A 19684-nucleotide genomic window follows, 5' to 3' on the forward strand; every position below is an offset into this window, starting at 1 on the left:
ATCATAACGATTCCTTAGATTAACGTTTATTCGTGGCACAGTGGCTTCTGTGGTCACTTAGCCGGACAATCAAGATGAATCCGAGTGTCCGCTATGTCCACAAAAATGCCATTGCGCTCAAGAAAACGCAGAGTCTCTCGTAAACGAGAAGAAGAGAACTCCAATATTTTTCTTCACAACAGCAACATCAACAACAACAAAGATAAAACATGGCCTATGAGAGCGAGGTAGGCTCGCTTAGCACGAGAGTTGGAAGTTTGGGTGAGGTGCGGGTCTCTCAAAGAAAGGGAGAGGTGTTCAGGTATACATGCACGGCGCGCGCAGTTCAGTCTCGTCCACCGTTCACGCAGGTCGCCACTGCGAGGAATCAGCGTAGCGTCGGTGCCCAGCGGCTCTTCAACTACGGCAGCTCCTTGTTCCGGGCGGGACCCAGCGGTCCTCCGGTCTACGTGACGTGAACCAATAAAGGACATCCCGCAGCTGATGGCCGTTCTCTGTGGCTAGCCGATGTCGTCGTTCAGGGTGGACATGCTGTCGGTCTTGTAAGGTGGCGGCGGTTCACCGCACAGGTGGGCGTAGGACGGTGGTCGGTCTGACGATGAGGTCGCGTCGTCATCCTCTTCCGAAGTGGTAGGCGGTTCGGCTTGCGTGGATGCCTCGGACGAAGAAGTGTTGACGACTACAGGTGGCGTGTCAGCGCGACGCTCAAGGGCGTGGTTTGCCGTGGAGACCGGCGACAGGCGGTGCGTGTCGAACATCCTGGGCGGCTGCTGAGGAAACTGTGCGTAGTCCTCGAAGATGGTGAGCATGTCGCCAGCGTTGTCCGGATAGAAGACGGGCTGCGTGGGCGGCACTACGCAGACGAGTGTGCCGACCGGCAGCAGGCGCACGTCCTGCGGCTCGACCAGCTGCGTGCCCGAGCGCAGAGTCACCACGCCCAGGATCTCGGAGAAGCGCGAGCAGGCCACGCGGCGCTTGAGCGCGCGGCCCAGCAGCTTGAGCGCGATGCTGGCCAGGATGGTGGTGAACAGTGTCATGCCGCTGATGCAGAGGATGTCGCCGATGGCGTAGCTGCGGAACCAGCGCCTCAGCACGATACCCGTGACGCCTGCCGCCAGGCTGACCAGGGCGCAAGCCAGCAGCCAGCGCGGCAGCTGCATGACCGCATGCCTGGCGGCCCGGCACGACGACCCGTCCCCCGCCAGCACGTTGATCTCCCAGGGCACGCCCGCCGCAGCCGCTGCAAGCCGCCAGTGTCGCCAGATCGTCACAAAACCTGTCACGTCATCAAATGTGCTTGTACGTTTCACGCTCCCATTTAAGCACCCAACAATTCTATGGGACGCACAGGTCCCTCTTTCCTGCGGGAAGCACGCAATCAGGTCACTGGCGCGCGCCACGCATGCGTGCGCCCTGCAACGTTGCCAATGACCTGGTGCGCGCGCCTTTTCTTGCTCCTATCCCGCGCATCCCACCTCCCCCTTTCTCCGGCGCCTCCCCTCTTCGCGTAAACAAAGGCCTCCTGACACACTGCCCTTCCCGAGCGCTGGCCAATGAAGGCGCGCGGACGCCGCCCCCAAGGCAGTCAGCTGACTCCCGGCGGGCCGTGGGAGAGACGCCTTCTGCTTGGGAGAGGAGGACGCACTCGCCTTCAACCGCGGGCAGACTTTGAAACCGGAAGAGCGTCATACTGGCGGCCTTCGATCCATTCCACACCTGTCACCGTAGCGACACTCACGGTGAATAATTCATCGCCGATGAATGTTAACAAACGCTGCCTGGCCTGTTCTTTATGGCAAAGAGGGTGGACGCACAAGTTCACCTCTTTGGCGTTGTTTGAAAACAGGCGAAAGGCTAACAATGAATTTTCACGCTATTAGATTGGTAGTGTTTGTAGAGTGACAAGAATGAATAAACATTCGACAAGGTCTTGCATCTGCTTACACGGCATATTTAACTTGTTTAGACAACACGATCACTCAGGCAAGGCAGAACCGGCTGCTGCCATGTGCGGAGCATGCGCGGTCATGTAACAGCGATTTTACTTCTTTCACCCTGTTTTACTCATGGGGAATAAGGAAACATCGCATACAATGTTTCTTGCCGCATATGTTCTACCGCGACAATACATGCTACAATTCAGTCAGACAAAAGCGTACATGTACTCTCCATTCACGTCTCTTTCGCAGCGGCTGAAAGCTACCGAGAAGAATGCGCTTGCTCATACCTGGTTTAAGTCACACAAAAATGAAGACGTATTTCTATAATTACAAGTGTGTTTTTTATATATATATTTCAGCTGCTTCTCCCCAACGAAATGACGCGTCTTCGCTCTTTATATCGGCCGTACATTCGAGACTCTCCCGTCAAAACACTTGATCGCGTGTTTCGAGTCACATCCATGCCTCTTCACTACAGAAACGTTACTAGCATGTTACCACGGCTCTATTAGCAGGGCTTGTTGCCGTATATGGTAACGGCGAGGCCCACGATTTGAAAAAAGGAAAAGTACACTCGATGGCTGCGCTTGAAGGCAAAGTATACTGGTGAGTTGAAGCGAAGCCTAGCGACTCGTGAAACATACTTGCACCTCTGCACAATCCATTCATACGATATTTGTCGAGCCGCTGGCCCTCCTTCACCCCTACACAGAATTTGCTTACGGCGCTAGTCATAGACGTTACACCGAACTTCACCACTGATTGTGCCGCTTTTAGCACGGCACCGATCGCTTATAACAGCATTTATAGCAACCCGCTGAGCGGGCGTAAGGAGTGCGAAGACAGGGCTTGGCTCACCTCATCGTGGCCATGGCATCGCAGCCATGGCATCTGCAGGCGCCACTGCGAAGCCTGCCGCGGCAGGTCCCACTCGTGCCGCTTTAAAAGGGCAGGGCAACATGGTTGGCCGGTCGGCCCGCGTAGCCGCGGACCGGCCAGCGAGCGAGACGGGATGACAAGGCAGCGCGTGTCCACACCGGTCAGTTCTACTGCCGGCCGCTGCGTGTAGGCCCGGATCCCGACCAGCGGAGTGGCGGTGGCGTCCAGTCGATCGAGGCACGAACCGACCGCCGCAGTCATGCGCGCAGCCAAGCGCGTCGCGGAAAACACCGGCCCACGGCTGCGCACACGGGCCGCGAGCTTTGCCCCACGGCCGCTGCTCTACATATCACGGGCGGTTGGCCATGGCGCTCCCACTTGACGTAACGGCCGGGTTTCGCGTCACAGTCTGGCTTTCGCGAACGATGCCGCTGCGGTGCCTTGTTTCCCTACGATGGGAGGCGTCCCCAAAGGACGTGATCCGAGGGATACGGGCGCTGCCGCAGTCGGAAGGTGCTGCTCGATGATGCGCTCCCTCACAGCGGGAAGCCGGGAGCGCATCCCCTAAGAGGAACGGCCTTGCGGCGCCCTCTCGTGAGCGCAGCTCTCATCCAAGTGCCATCGATCGGTTATGTGGCGCTGGCGTTTGACAGGAGCAGCGCGGGGCGCGAGCCATGGCCGCCGCGGTGGACAGCGGCGCCGCTTCGTTCGGGAGTCATGGTGAGTCCCTCCTCTGAGGACGCGGTGCTGCACACCTTGGCGCTTACGAGGGGGAACGATGGAGCACCGCACAGGCCGGTTTTTGCGGGGCACGGTTGTCCCAGCGGCATCGCGCGTCGCATTGACGTGCAGTCCAGCTGATGGCACGCGGCGGCCAGCTAAGTGCGAACGAACGACGCAATGCGGCTGGAAGTACGACTTTCGGCGTCGACGCGGAAGTGGCGATAGCACAGGAACCCGCGCCACGGGCGCACCTATTGCATATGTAACGCATCGTTGTTATATGCTTAGGCAAATGTCCATTTCTTCGCCTTTCTGCTTTGTTTTGATTACGATTGCGAGATTATTTTGTGTGCATTACAGAATGGAGATAAAGCAGTAGGGCGAACTGGAATTAAATTAGTATTCACTTGCCTGAGCGTTTTGCAAGTGTGTACCGCTCCAAATGACCCGGAAGTGGGCTCGGCTATGCTGCGCTCGTGATATCGGCGTAGCTTATATGAATGCGTAAGTTGATACCAAAACAGTGCTGCTCTAGTGACAGGCAGCGGTCATGTTCTACGAGATATCGCACGGTGAAGCGCGTGGCATAGCCACACGCCTGCCACGCCATCTCCCGGTATACATCATTACGCGTGTAAACACGTTGAGCCGGTGAGCGTCGACCATCAAAGCTCATGTGTCTCCCGCGAGATGGCGAGATAGGCACGCTTCCGGGTGAGTTATGAACAATTGGCGGAAAACCATTAGTTTGTATTTTCACTGGCAGAGTGAAGGCGGGGCGGCAGTGATTTATTTTTTTCCGCCGTAAATGTATGGCACAGTTTCTTGTTGTTTTTTTCTTCCTGTGGCACCGGCCACTACGGCTCGGTGGCTTTCTGCTATATGCGGAGGGTGAATCTTGATTGTCGGCAGTGGCAGCCACATTCCCATCCGTTGCAGAGTGCTCGTGGGCTTAATTTGGATGCATACTACAAAACCACCGATGGTCGTAATTAATCCGACTTTCTTTACTGCAGAGTCTTATATAGCGTGTATGGCACAAAAAAGTTAACTACAATAAAGTAACCAACTACCAGCGTGAATTCTTTCATTCCGAAGTGTCTGAGTAAATATTAAGTGGCCAAAAAGGTATTGCTTTTCTTTCAAGCCATGCATTCCTCATGTCCAAACAGAAATATACAACACCAACGAATTTATTTGTTAATATTTCATTATTATTATTTTTTTCATAGTTGGCTGGCTGCTGCGGTTTTTCAGGAGGAAGCTGTGACTGAAAACATGAAGGAAAAATGAAATGCGAGCTAGCAATGAAAACACCACCTCGAAGTTATTGCCGTGGTTGTGTAATTCAAATAAATGGGGTTAAAAGTGAGATTTTGAAAGATTTTAAAGTGGCTGATGCATTTTCTATTGAAATGTATTTACTCGGCTGCTTTATTAGAAAGGGGCAGACTTCCGGGGTATTGTGTGCGCAAATTACAAAAAAAAGAACTCTTGAACTACGAATTTTACACACATTTTCACATGGCCTGTCCGTTCTCCTTCCCTTCCATATACTGCTGAATGATGTTAGGGTGTCAGCCTCGAGCGAGAGTGTCACTGGGCAAGCTGTCGTCTTCAGCCATTATCTCTTTGTCTTTATACATAACACAAACGTGATGTCTGCCACACATGCATATTTTGTAGCATTTCCTTTAGGAACATGTGTCTTGAAATATTTTAGGTCGATGAACACGCCAGATCGACGTCGTAGACACAGCGGTTGTGCCAGCAATCAGAAATCGCAATTAGTACAAGCACGCGTATGCTAAACTGAAAAGTCGAACGAAAGATAGCAACGCCTGTACGCGGAGCGGTAATGTTGAGATAAAAACATTCTGGGAAAATAAATTTTGGGTTTGGATTTAGATTTCTATCTATTTCTTCATTTTTGAGGGAATAAATACCTTGGCGAAACGCTCTGTTTACTACGGTATATTCTCACGTTATGGAAATTTTTAGAAATACCCTGTGGAAGAAAGCAGCCTTCTGCTCCTTGAGCATGTATTACTAAGACAGGCGGACACTACTGGCACAAGAAATTGAAATTCATAATTGAATAATTAAGACTTCCATTGATTATATATTTCAGCTCATCACTACAGAGCCCGAATTTGCAACTTATGCAGTCGGTAATCTTGCTAGGCATATATCAACTTCCTAGAAATTCTGAGCCCGGCGGCAGTTTCGATATTTGCGTTCCCAAGTTGTGCTGCGATATGTATTGATGGTCCAGTTAAATTTGTCTTACACTGCTTCTGAAGTAAACGAGAAGAAAGAGGGTTAACCGAGGGCCCCGATTTTTATTAGTCATATCATAAGAAGCCAACAAACACTGACACCAAGGACAACATAGGGGAAACTACTTGTGCTTAATAAATGAAATAAAGAAACGTGCCAGAATCGTTTCTTTATTTCATTTATTAAGCACAAGTAGTTTCCCCTATGTTGTCCTTGGTGTCAGTGTTTGTTGGCTTCTTATGATATGACTGCTATTTTGTTTAAAAAGTACGTGGGAAAACAGTGCAGTTAGCCGTGAATTTCATGACCCTTATCTTAAGACTACAGTGAAAGATAAGCACGGAAATGCCATCAGCAATTACGACAATATAGTAAAGGCAGCAGAGTAATTCTATACTGACCTGTACAGTACCCAGAGCAGCCACGCAACCTTGATTGGAAGTAGGGACGAAGAGGATGCATAAGCTCCATGTGTGATTAGTGATGAGGTTAGAAGGACATTGAGAAGTGACTGGGAAAGATGTAATAACAGTCGATTTAATCAAGGATGGGGGAGGGGATATTATACTTGAAAAGCTTGCTGCCCTTTATACGAAATTCTTCGCGACTTCATGTGTACCAGAGAGTTGGAAGAATGCCAGCATTATACTGATTCATAAGAAGGGAAACGTTAAACGAAGTATTATGGGTCTCTTAGATTACTTTCTGTATTCTACAGAATATTATACACCAATGTAATTTCCGATGAAATCAGAGTATTACTTGACTACAGTCCAACTTGGAGAACAGGCTGGCTTCAGGATGGAATATTCAACAATGGATCGCATCCATCTCATAGATTTGAGAAATCCGCGGAGTGCAACCAAACTTTACTGTACACTTTCATCGATTGCGAAAAAAGCGTTGGATTCAGTAGACATACCAGCAGTCAAGAATTATAGAGGCAGTACAGGAAACATACGTGAATATCTCAGCAAATATCTGTAAAGATTCCACAGCAACCTTAACTATTCACAAGCAAAGCGGTAAATGTACCGATAAAGAAACGGTTCAGGCAAGGGAACACAATCTCTCCTATGCTATTCACTGCATGCTTAGAAGTATTGAAGCTATTAGACTTGGAAGGATTATAAATGAATATCTACGGCGAATATCTCAGCAACCTGTCGTTTGCAGATGGCATTGTCCTGTTTATCAACGCTGGATATGACTTGCAACAAATGAATAAGGACCTTAGCAAAGTGGGGTTGAAGATTATTATGCAGAAGACAAAGGTAATGCTCAATAGCCTGGCAAAAGAACAAGAATACATGATTGGCCGTCAGACCCTAGACTTTGTGCAAGAATACGTTTATGTAGGTCACTTACTGAGAGGTAACATTGATCACGAGAAGGGATATACAGAAGAATAACAATGGGTTGAAGCGCATACGCCAGGCATTACCAAGCCATGACTGGCAGCTTACCTCTATCCTTGGAAATAAAAGTGCACAATCTTCCCATTCTACCGGTGTGCTAACATGGGGGGCAGACAAGCTTGAGAAGAAGTTAAGGACCGCGCGACGAGGGACGTAACAACAAAAAAATGTTAGGCGTAACCTCTGTGGGCGTAACGTTAAGAGACAGGAAGACTTCTGTGTTCTAGTTGAAAGTTTAAGCATACTCAACTCCATTTGACATCTACTTAATGCGAAGCATTCACGCTTTGGTAGAGAATAGTTCTTATGAATCATTGAACTGTCTTGCAGTGAGCGGTCAGTGCTTTTGCAGCGTGTTGCGAACTGATGCAGAGTGCAGCGCATGGTGCTTTGTTTTCTGTGATACATCTACTGATCTAAGTTGGCATCAAAGAGTTACACTACATGTAGAGCGGTGCATACCCAGTTCCACATACCGAGCGCCCTTCGGCTCGGCACACATTTTTAGACTGCATTAATTGCTGCAGACTGCATAATCCGGAGAGCGACGGATGGTGTGTCACGCTGACCGCAGTTCGTCCCTCTACAGAATCGCAACATGCGTGGTGGCAACACGGCGCATACTTACGCGCAGCTTTGAAGTCACACAGCGAATGTCAGTCCAAGGTGCGATTTGAGCAGAGCGAGCAGAAAGTGTGCGTACGTCCTCTGCTTCTCGGTCTTTCCCAGCCGCCAGTTACGCACACCTGTTCGCTGAGAGAGCTTCGAGGTGAGAAGGCCTGCACGTGAAGCGGCAGAACAGGCTCAATTCGCTCTGCCACGCGGGAAGTTACCGTCAAAGAGGTTCACTGAGGAGCGCCACGTTCCTGCAGCGGCACGTGTGCACATCCCCGGGAAGGATCTATCACGGGGCACGTACCCAGTGGCTCATACCCACGGGAACGGCCCACGTCACCCCAAGTTGGCGTTAAAGAGGCTCACTGATGAGAATGTTTGTTGTTGTGATGGGAAATAAATACATGAAATGAAAATGAAATACCCAGTGACCCCAGAGAAACATACCTAGTACTCTTCGAGATCGGCCCGCATTTTTATGTAAGGTAATCGAAGGCTGACTCACGCACGCACTTTCACCATTATTGATAAGCCATGCCTCGACCATAAGACGCGTATCTTCATTCCTATGCCTGTACAATATCGCGCATTCATTTAACTCAGGCGTGCAGTTACAATCTTGGCAGTCTTGGCAATGTAAGGAGAGATTAGAAGGCGATCCACCGGTTAACGACCTTTTATATTCCATTAGCCTCTGACTGATACACCGTCCCGTTTGCCCTACGTAGAAATGGCCACAGCTAACGGGAACATTATATACCACACCCATACGACAGTCGGTAAAATTGTTGTTCTGGATGTGCTTCACTGGACAAATATCTTCTTTCTTTTTTTGCCTTTCACCTGCTCTGCGTGGCAGCGCATATCTTATACCTAACTTATTGGGAGCAGTGAAAACGACATTAACACCATATCTACTTGCAACTTTTTTAAGCCTGTGCGATACGGAATGGATGTAAGGAATAGCCACTACTCTTTCCTTGCTATTACTGCCTTCTGTAATGATGTCCGTCCCCCTCGAAATCGACTTCTTTAGGCATTCAGCCACAGTGGCCACTGCATGCTACGCTATAGGATCCCCTGCTTCTAATACGCGCCGGACCTGTGGACTAAAACTGGCGTTCATTTTGTGCATGCACGATCTGGTGAGAGAACTCTTAAGGCACGACATGGCAATTCCGTTTTTTACTATATTGGAATGCTTGGATTGAAAGTTTAACAATGGCTCCGAAGATCTAGGGCAGTACTGCCAACACACGTGATTTTGTTCGAATACCAAGGAAATGTCTAGAAACCGTATTACGCGTCGCTGACGAAATTCCTTGGTAAACTTTGATCCTCCGCGATTAAGTTTAAATTGCTCACTTACTGAGTTAGTAGCGGAATCAAATTCGTCCTTACTGCAGAAAATCAGGTAATCATCAGCGTAACGAAATGCCTTAATAAGACAATCGCCCAACGCCTTCTCTAAGCAGTTGTGAATCTTGCTCAGGTAAATATCACTAAATATAGGGGCAGCCTTTGAACCTATACAGATTCCTGATTTTTGTAGGAACACGCCATCTCTCCACCAAACCAGCGTCGGCTTTGAAAGTGCATTGAAAGAATTTCTAGAAAAGCACCCGTGGAAACACCGCATCTATCTATAAAAGCCGACTCTTGTACTTGTTCTTTAATGCACTCATCTACGGAGTTTAACAACCCGTCATGTGGCAAGGAGCATTACAAGTCTTCGATATCCATACTAAAAGCTCTACAATCATCAGGATTTTTCTCTGTCAGAAGCTGAACTAATGCCTGAGAATCACGCAAGACTCAAGGGGTCTGAGGATACTAGTGAAGGTAAGTAGTCCTGTGGGTAACTAGCCACACAGACCTGCCATGTCACTTTCTCTGACACTATAGCACGAAAGGAATCTCTTGCCTATGGGTTTTCGCCAAAAAAAAAAACAGTTCCAAGGTAAGCGATTTTGCTATATTGACATTAGAGACAACCCCTATCAAGATTATGTCTTGACGGGAGGTCAACCGCACGTTGCGTAACTGCCGAAGGCTTGAGTTTTACTGGCTTAAAGTTCTTTTCTATAGCTGATATCGCTTTTACTGAAAACACGTAATCTGGGATAATTACGAAAAAAACCTTCCTTGTCTTATATTTCTGGTCTAAGCTAAGCCTCCACAAAGCTCCACAGCTCCACAGGCTCCACTTAATCAACGGTTGGACAGGGTCAGAGATCTTAATATGAATATTCGTTTGTTTAAGGCTTGCAATGCGCTCTGAAATACTGCGCGTGCGTTCTTCCGGGACAAACCTGGTTATGTAGCGCGGTAGGCTTAAAACGTCAACAGGTTTTATGTTGGGTTTAAAACAGTGTTTAGGACGTAAAGCATGGGTTTTGCAATGAGTATTACTTACGATGGCATCTCCGAGAACCAGTACTTTATTTGACGGTGAATTATTAGAAAATGGTTTCCACTTACTTTGTTGGAGCTCTGGAAGTTTTACCCTCCACGATAAGTCCGCGTGCTGCTCGGCTAACCTGTTACAATCGGCGTAAAGGTGGTTCCAATGTCGACTGTCTCGCAGGACCGCGCAACGGACCTTTATATACTCCTCGTAAAACCTAACTTGGCGCCACGATTCAGCAGAAAGAATAGCACCAATCTTCCTGGCATGTCCAGTTGATGGTTGAAGGAAGCCGCACATCATTCGAAATTCCAATGGGACGACACAATTACGAGTAAACCACGACATAGTTCTAGCACAGAATATATATATATATATATATATATATATATATATATATATATATATATATATATATATATATATATATATATATATATATATATATATATATATATATATATATCGCTATTAAGGAAGCTAAAGAAGCAAGATTGTGTAGATGAGTAGGAGAACAAGGAAAAGGGCTCGAGAGTACTACAAATGAAGCTTAGAACGTCAGAAAGCTGGGCTAGTTGGTAAGGATTGTAATTCATCTAGTTGGTAAGGATTCATGATATGCAAAGCACATCAAGAACAACAATTTTGCTGGTTGTCGTATGGGTGTGGTATATAAATTTCCCTTTAGCTGTGATCATTTCTACGTAGGGCAAACGGGGCGATGTATCAATCAGAGGCTAATGGAACATAAAAGGTTGTTAACCGATGGATCGCCTCCTAATCTCTCCTTACATTGCCAAGACTGCCAAGATTTTAACTGCACGCCTGAGTTAGATGAATGTGCGATTTTGTACAGGCATAGGAATGAAGATACGCGTCTTATGGTCGAGGCATGGCATATCAATAATGGTGGAAGTGCGTGCGTGAGTCAGACTTAGATTACCTTACATAAATAATAGATCAAATGCCTTAATAGTTACCTCTCACGTAGACCGGCACGTGGACCCAATTGACACGTGGTTCTACCTTTCCGGAGCATGCGCAGATGAGTTTTGTGTCTTCTTCTTTTTTCCGCCTCAGTGCTTCCCTCAGTTGATAGTCGGCGTTCGTGTTGTCCACTCCACTTCTCTTGTGTCCGTGTCTGCACGCCTTACCCCTTCTATGCATTATGAATTCTTACCAACTAGCTCAGCTTTCTGTCGTTTTAAGTGAACAAGGTATCAATACGATATCCCTCGCGAGCACATTGCAGATGTTTCTTAAAATTTGTAATGTACTTCGTTTGTTCTATCGTCATGTAGGCATAAATGGCACAGTTCCAAGAGAATAACAACAAACAGCTCTAAGTTTTGTATTGTTTTTTGTTTTGAGAGGCAGGAAATGCAGGAGAAGCATGTGTCAATCGGCGGTTGTTCTTCAGTAGATGTTCGGCAAGGACAGAGTGATGCACGAAGGTATATGAAAGCGTAGCTTAGGGACATGGTGAAGTAAGTTCTAAAAGAAACGCAAGTCGGCTGCATTCGATGCATCAGGGCTACCTGCTCAGAACATTTCTCTTTTGAATGGTTTTCAAGACCTTCCTCTAATACGCTGAATGTACATTACGCACTTTCTTTTACAGAGCCTATAGGCTCAGGCTCAGTTTCGTGCGACTTGTTTGTAGCATAGGACAGGTGTTAGAGGTATGTTACGAGTTTCATCATTGGCTGGAGGTCATCGGTAATGAGGATTTCGCTGTCGACACATAAGGAGGTGAGAGCATTTCAACCTTTCTAGAGCAGTCGTTTCTGGTGCAGCATGCTCTTTGCTTATTAATATTATCCGCGAATTTGCCAAAAGGAGAACCCCCCCTCCCCTACCGCTTTTGCCATAGTAATTGAGATTATGGGGTTTTACGTGCCAAAACTACTTTATGATTATGAGGCACGCCGTAGCGGAGGACTCTGGAAACTTCGACCACCTGGGGATCTTTAACGTGCACCTAAATCTAAGTACACGGGCGTTTCCGCATTTCGCCTCCATCGAAATGCGGCCGCCATGGCCGGAATTCGATCCTGCGACCTCGTGTTCAGCAGCCCATTGCAACGCCATAGCTACTGAGCAACCACGGCGGGTTGCCATATTAATGAAACCACTGAAGTCAAGAGTGCTGAGCAACATGCGCACTTGCACAACCTTACTGTAGGAAGCTCAAGAAGCATCACAAGATCCACGTATGGTAGCTACGTAATAATCATTGAAGAGGAGGGTGCAAGTGTGGGAGCAATGACTGTCTGCACAAAGACTACGTTGCATGATGTTTATGCAACTATTGAAATTTGCCGAAATATTTTATACAGATAGGCTAATCAGAGGACTGTCCTAACAGCTATCGGAATTACAAAAATAATAAAAAATCAGTAAGAAAACTTTTCTTCATTTTCAAGCTTTTGGAGCTTTCGTTTCGCAGCGGGTTTTCTCTCATGCTGTTTTTTGAGATCCAGATTGATGTCATTTATGTGCAGCATAAGCCACGCATAACATAACTGCAGCAGTACGTCTATGCGACACGTGTTACAGCAGAATATTTCTTATAGTACACTGCTCTTTAGCTTATCTTTCAGTACAGTGGACACACCACACAACGGCTCGACCACACCAGCGTGTTCCGGAAAACATTTGTCCTTGTCCTTCCCTTCCTCTTACGATAATGGAGCGTCACCTGGCACTGCAAGAGTTGGTCGAACTCTGGCCTCACATGATAGATCAACTTCTCTAGTGCTTCAACCTTTCAGCAACTCTTTAACTTCGCTGACTTGCTATACCTTTGTGTATCATCTCCGAGAGGGTTGATGACGCCTGCGGTCTCGAGTACATTTTGCGCTTTTGGCCTCGCTGCGGCAGTGTAGAACCTGTAAAGGCAGAAACATCCTCGGAACATCTTGTCAGGCTAGTTAGCACCTTTTCGCCGAAGTTGCATGTTGTGTCAAGGAACACTACACCCAGGTACATAGGACAAGCGCAGCGCCCTGTCTAGGCTTGAGTGTCATGTTCCACTGTGAAGCCAATTCCACTGGCAACTCTTACATGCCATATGACATCACGCTTTGCAAACACATGAAAATCCCGTTCATTATCAAATTTCTAGTGCACGTCACAAAAACGGAGCTCTTTCCGTGTCACAGTAATTTTAATGCATGCAGGTTAGTACTGATTATATTTGGTTGAGGATTTCAAGTAGAAATATGCCCCCAAAATTTAACGAGCAAAGTTCCAAGTTTCAGTGCTGCTATATATTCATGTAACATGTTAAGCATTGCTGGTTTCTCAATAGCTGACTGAGAATATTAGGAGTCAGACTTTATAGATAGTTTTCTTGATCGATGAAATTTTCGGTGAAACTTGTTAAGGATTAGGTAATTCAGCGTTGTATTTATTTTGGCTTTATTTTTCTGCAAGATATCCATGAGAGCAAAATGAAATTATTGAAAGACTCTGGCAAAATTAACTTCCAATAGTTTAATGCGGCTGGGCAACTGAGCATTAGAATTTTTGCTACGGAAGAATTCCTGCTATAAAACGCCAAACCAAGCTTAGGCGCACGAGGTCGCGGGATCGAATCCCGGCCACGGCGGCCGCATTTCGATGGGGGCGAAATGCGAAAACACCCGTGTGCTTAGATTTAGGTGCACGTTAAAGAACCCCAGGTGGTCAAAATTTCCGGAGTCCTCCACTACGGCGTGCCTCATAATCAGAAAGTGATTTTGGCACGTAAAACCCCAAATATTAATTATTAAGCTTAGGGAGAAGACGGCGGCGTGCAGCAAGAACTGCAGTTCTTGCATGAAAAGAAGCCGTTGGCTTTGTGTACGAGATCCCGTTTAAGTGCGGAAAGGTATATATCGGACAAACCGGTCCATACGTCAATGCTCAGGCGCAGGAACATGAGCGCTCTGTAGCTTACAAAGCTTCTTTTCATTTGCCTCTGCGTTGTAGGTCCTGTCCCTGTGAGCCAATTCTTTCCGGTATTCGTATTTTCAGCAGGAGTGGAAATGCTTTGGCCAGAGAAATCATGCAGGCATATATCAGAAAGAAAAAAAAGGTCGGCTGCATTGTGACTGGCGACGAGGAAGCGGCAGGACGTTCTTTATCTCATCTGCAGCGCTCGGCCAGCAGCATGCATTTTTACCGTCATACCACGAAAGCCGATCTTGTTCACCGAACGCACGCTTCAGAGCAGCACGAACCACAGCGCAAACGCTCCGTCACGTGGCTTTTTTCATCTTTCGCGGGCTTTCTTTGCAACCCGGAAAAAAAGGACTACGGGAGACGTATCGTAAAGCAAACAGCTCGATCGGTGGTTTCTGAAGGTGCTCTGCAAATCTACATATCATACTTGGGGTCCTCGGCCAATTATTAAAAAGTTGGGTAATTAAACTTAATTAAATAGTGAGGTATAGGGAAAACAAAAAAAATGTGTGAGTTACTATAGGCTATCGCGAATAGTATGCGTTCGGGCCAATTCCCTTCCGACGCGCCTTTCATTTTTAAATTCTTGACTGAAGTTATGTGGGACACCCTGTATATATGCAGGCAACAGGTCCACCTGGTCGGTCCACTGGCCTGACCTGTTGGGCAATAAAGCAAAGATCACCGCCCGCGAACTTGTGAACCTCAGTTGTCAGTTGTCAACATCAGTTGTGAACGTTTGCATATCTTCGCTTGATAGCAGTCTTCGCTTCATAACCTTTGCTTAAATTTGCTGATGAGTTCGACTTCGGCATGGTATCTGCTAGCCTTCGGAGTAGCTTAGTTGGTAGAGTGGCTGCTCGGGAAAGGTGGTGGTCCCGGGTTCGAGTCCCGGACTCTGACGAATCTTTCCTCACCTACGAGGCTTTTCTTTCGAAGAGCCCGTGTGGGTTTCCTTTGTAGCGATTGCTACGATTGGGTGGGTGCCTCATTTTCCCTTTGTTAATTACTTCTCTCCGGCTTTCCGCAGGACTATTACGTGAAATGGGTTCAAAATTATCACAGCAATTTATGCTTACTGTGAAAAAAAAACAGCAAGACACAAATTTTTCATAAAAATTAAAATGATGCAAATTGACGAAGTTGCAGAAATGAAAGCTTAACAACGAGACTGAAGGGGCAGAACACTAACGAAGTATAAAGCGCGAGGTAAGCTTGAACTTATATGAAAGAAGGGTCAATACGTAAGAACTTAGTAGTTTTAGTTTCAATAAAATATTTCTCAACTGTGCAAGGAAAAAGGCGGTCTTCTTTTCTTCATGCTTCGTACAGTTCTTTCACATTTAATTTATTATATCGTCAGTAATGGTAATCGCATGCTTGGGTACCTGCGCCGTAATTTTTCAGTGGCCCCATCTCTTAAATTCCTTCTTTATAAAACTTTTGTTCGTTCTAAACTAGAATATGCATCAGCTGTGTGGGAGCCATTTACTGAAAGTCTTATTAGACGCCTTGAAGCTGTACAGAATGGTAGCGCACGCTTCATTTTTTCTGACTGCTCCCGTCTTTCCAGCGTTTCACTTATGAAAACAGCGTCACGGCTTCCGTCCCTTTCCTTACTGAGGAAAATAGCACGTCTCTCCTTATTTCATAAGGTTTACTACCATAACCCTCGTCTTAAGCAAGAATTACTTTCCTACCCTTCAGTCATATCATCCGTATTGACCATCATTATAAAGCGTTTGTTCCTCGTTGTCACACTAACCAAAACTTTTCATTCTTTCGTTCCTCAAACTTGTAATGATTGGAACAACTTGCCCACCTCCACTGTATCTATTAAGGACCCCATGGACTTTAAAAATGCGCTTAAATATGTTACCTAATAGTTACTTTGTGTATTTTTTTCTATTGATTGTCACTTCTCCCTTATGTAACGCCCTATGGGGTCTGAAGGTATTCAAGTAATTAAATAAAAATAAAAGCCTCCCCAACAATGTGCATGTTTGGCGATAAACTTCCGTTTTATTTGATGTCAAATTAGTTTGCCCTGTTGGAGCCTTCCTATAGTTCCTGCCTCATACGACTGATGTTCTTGTTGGCCGTCTTGAACGTCGTTGCGTTGTCATTGTGCATGATGCAACACAAGTCTCGTCTTGCTGCAAATCTTCTAATGCCTGTAAGAATGATTATGTTGTCATGTTGTTCACAACTTCGAGATTTACAGCTTATGTCGTGGCATATACAAATACTACAACATACTTCTTTGTAGCGCCTGTCATGTATTTTTGAAAATAAACATCGAACCAGCGAAATGCACAGTGATCATTTCGAAAGGATCTCACTTGTTCATTCTGTCAGCAGAATGTAGGGCTGTTTATTGCTGCAGGGACTTGGCTTCAAGTCGTTCACACTTTAAACATCCGTGACTTACCTTGTTCACCAGCTGTCTTCCTTGTATTATCCAGTACTTAGTTCAACGCTGCGATCATGCTATACGCACTCTTTCATTCAGTTTGAGTTGGTCAATATAGTGTACCAGTAGCTTTGTACTAGTCGTCCATTTTTGCAGCATGATATGACGTTTTACAGCGAAGCTGTATATGGCTAGGGCACCATAGAATTTTCGTGTCAGCACACGAAAACTATCACCATCAATGGATCATACCCCCGTTAGCAATCACACGCCCGTAAGCAAGCAAAAAATGCAATAGCTCATAGCCCCGTAAAGCAGGGGCTACAAACACTCAGCAAAGTGAAGCGAACAGTACTTGCATTCTTTGTGATCACGCATACAACATACAAAGCACCATGTCAAAAGTTGTCATCAGTGGCTCACCCTCTCGTAAGCAAGCAAAAAATGCAACGGCTCGTATCCCCGTAAGGTTCATGACTACTCACTTTGCGTGGTCAGTTGCGATGGCACTACCCCTGTGGTTGTTTTCAGTGATTTCAATGTGGACGAGCCAGTTTACGCGGGTCGTGTTTCAAACATATCGCTTGCTATGCCACGCCGATCTCGCCCAACCGACCAAGAATGTGTTTTCAGCTGCGAGTATGCCGATCAGTGTATACCACAGCGACCACACAGTCATTGTGACAGTCGTTACCAAGTGACAATGAGGGATGCCAATGAAGTCTTTGCCCCAAGTTTTCTTACGACGATGTGTACAGCTCCGCTGGTCATCCGCCTTCGCGGGGTGGAATGGTCTTGATTTTTTCTTTATATGCTAATACGCTTTGAAGTGGGCGACCTCTGTGTCTTCTCAGACCTTGCCTGTATTCGAGGACTTCTGTACCATGAAGAAACATCATTTTTGTCTTCGTATGGATGCTCTTGCACTGTACTGTATCTTCTCGTATGAGTCGTTGTTATAGCTTGATTATGATCGTCTGTACATTCTTAGGCTATACATATAAATAGAATATACGTGAGAACTCAAGTTGTCACTCTGAGCAATTGTACGTATGCAAGACCCTTCTCTTCGTATACAACTGTTGCAATAGACCCGTATACGTTAATTGCATAGCTTTCGTCATTTTCAGTGTCTTCTGCTTTTTGTCTGCTTCTCAGCAGCTTGCTTATCCATAACTAACCATTTTGGACCATGCTACCATTGTTCTGAATCTATCAACGCTCTGCGCTCGCACCCCTACTCATGAAATCAGCTGGATCTCGCTCACTTGCAACGTACTTTCACTCGGACACGTTTTTTTTTTTTCTATCGTTTACCGCATTCGCTTTATTTTTGACCAAGATATCCTTTTCTTTCGTTCCGTGTTATCAACCCAGAAAAATTGTCGAGCCTGTCCAGTATCTTATTTTATTTAGTTTGTTTTTTTCCAATACCCTTCTGATATATTGAGGTAGGCGTGCAGATGGCGTTGCAGTTATTGCTCGAGTCTTGGCAACGACATTTTTAGAGCACAGCTCTTATGTTCTGTTTACGCTCGAGCCGCCCATCGCCGCGAGCCGCACCGCAAGCGTGCGGTCGCGCGGAATATTGCACATGTCGAACACTCCTGCACAAATTTCGGTTTACAATGTGTACGGTTTACACTGTGTAAACAGTGTAAACGGAAATTTGTGCACAAGTGTTCGATATGTGCAATTTTTCGCGCGACCCCACGCGAGCGGTGCGGCTTGCGGCTATGCGCGGCTCGAGCGTAAACAGGCCCTGAGGCACCCGTGCCTGCGTTGAGCGTTGGCGTGCCTCGGCGTCCCTCGTAACTGAGCGAACGAGCACAGCGAAAGATGAAAGACCCAACCCGGCGCGCAGCGAGGGATGAAAGGTGGCCATAGCGGAGAGCGCGAGGAGGTAAGCGGAGGAAGGAGGTGGCTACAGTGAGGGCATAAGGCAGAAAGCGGAGGAGGAGAGTATGGCGAAAGGGTGAGAAAAAATTACCGACGATTACGTTACTTCCTAATGCGAAATTTGAGCGCAGCAAATAAGCTGTTTCACCTTTTCGATAGATTGAGGCAAAGAAATCGAGCAACACATGTATGCGCTATCACAGAATTTTTTTTATTTTTCACACGTATTCCTTTAACAAAGACTCCACTAACAGTTCTTGACAGTCATGAAGGAAGCTTTGTGGTCGGAGAAATAGACTGATATATGTTCGACTTGGTACACCAATGCTTGATTCTCAAAGACGAGATCTATACAAGTGCCTCGCGAGGTTGTCACAGCCGTGGGACGCGTTACGAGCGAGAGAACGGGATGTTCTCCCGCATAAGTGTTAGGAAATTGCTGTTTGTCTTTATGTCAACATTAAAGTCCCCCACTACTAACATCGGTGTGGATCGATGGACGGTTAATGCGAGTTGCAGGAAGTGCACGACGTCTTTCGTGAGTGCGGTAGCGGACTCACGAAAGCGGTATCAGTCGGTCGCTGCTAGCGCTGGGGGGATGAAAGGGGGGCGGAGCTGGTTACGAGGCCGACGACAACGCCGACGCGAAACCCAGGAACGGACGCCAAAGAGCCATTTGTGTAGCCAGCCCTCCTCCACAGTCTCTCCTCCTCCCTTCCATCATCCTCCCTCGCCCGGAGAGCCGACAGCGCGCATGCGCGGCGGCGGAGCAGATTCGTCGGCGAGCTGGTTACGAGGCCGACGACAACGCCGACGACAACGCCGACGCGAAACCCAGGAACGGACGCCAAAGAGCTGCGCTCTAAAAAGCGCAGTGCCGCGCAAGACGGGCCCTGCGACGACGACCGCTACGAGAAGGCGCCAGAGTAGCGTGCCGTCGACCGATACCATATATGGAAACAAAGAGCTGCATGAGCGGAGGTCTGTGTGCGGCGGCTGTTGTGAATCGCGCCCACGCGTCACCCACGCGCATGCCTCTTGCGATCTCCTCATTAGCGAGACAGTGGCGCTACTCTTCGCTCCGTTTGCAATGTGCCGCACGAGACAGATTGCCCGCAATATATTGCGAAATGAATACATGTATGGAGCTACACTCAAATTT

The 19684-nt window shown here is 47.0% G+C and overlaps 3 protein-coding genes across 8 annotated transcripts in view; 2 read left to right on the plus strand and 1 right to left on the minus strand.

Moving 5' to 3' along the window:
• Positions 1 to 488, plus strand: part of LOC135915879 (sushi, von Willebrand factor type A, EGF and pentraxin domain-containing protein 1-like) — a 182205-nt gene extending 181717 nt beyond the window's left edge. For all 4 annotated transcript variants that reach the window (XM_065449090.1, XM_065449083.1, XM_065449080.1 and 1 more), the window contains one exon: positions 351 to 488. In XM_065449090.1, the coding sequence (XP_065305162.1) occupies positions 351 to 376 (26 nt within the window). In that variant the 3' untranslated portion in view covers positions 377 to 488. The remainder of the gene's footprint in view (positions 1 to 350) is intronic.
• LOC135915921 (uncharacterized) lies at positions 141 to 3381 on the minus strand. 2 transcript variants are annotated; one of them, XM_070531313.1, is made up of 2 exons: positions 2799 to 3381; positions 141 to 1276 (listed from the first exon to the last, which is right to left on the minus strand). In XM_070531313.1, the coding sequence occupies exon 2, from the start codon at positions 1158 to 1160 to the stop codon at positions 501 to 503; it is 660 nt and encodes a 219-aa protein (XP_070387414.1). In that variant the 5' UTR covers positions 1161 to 1276; positions 2799 to 3381; the 3' UTR covers positions 141 to 500. The 2 variants fall into 2 exon arrangements, with proteins under 2 accessions (XP_070387414.1, XP_065305186.1); XM_065449114.2 differs by having other exon boundaries at positions 141 to 1240; positions 2799 to 3379.
• A 40-nt stretch (positions 3382 to 3421) lies between these two features.
• The window catches only part of LOC135915912 (uncharacterized), a 40063-nt gene continuing 23800 nt past the window's right edge, over positions 3422 to 19684 (plus strand). For both annotated transcript variants that reach the window (XR_011511177.1, XM_065449104.1), the window contains exon 1: positions 3422 to 3539. The gene's annotated coding sequence lies outside the window, so the exon portion shown is untranslated. The remainder of the gene's footprint in view (positions 3540 to 19684) is intronic.

The sequence above is a fragment of the Dermacentor albipictus genome, chromosome 1 (genome assembly GCF_038994185.2).
Source record: "Dermacentor albipictus isolate Rhodes 1998 colony chromosome 1, USDA_Dalb.pri_finalv2, whole genome shotgun sequence".
NCBI classification, from domain to species: domain Eukaryota; kingdom Metazoa; phylum Arthropoda; class Arachnida; order Ixodida; family Ixodidae; genus Dermacentor; species Dermacentor albipictus.

Bases quoted from the DNA above. Each gene is read 5' to 3' on its own strand.
- LOC135915921 (XM_070531313.1), bottom strand. From the start codon at position 1,160: ATGCAGCTGCCGCGCTGGCTGCTGGCTTGCGCCCTGGTCAGCCTGGCG.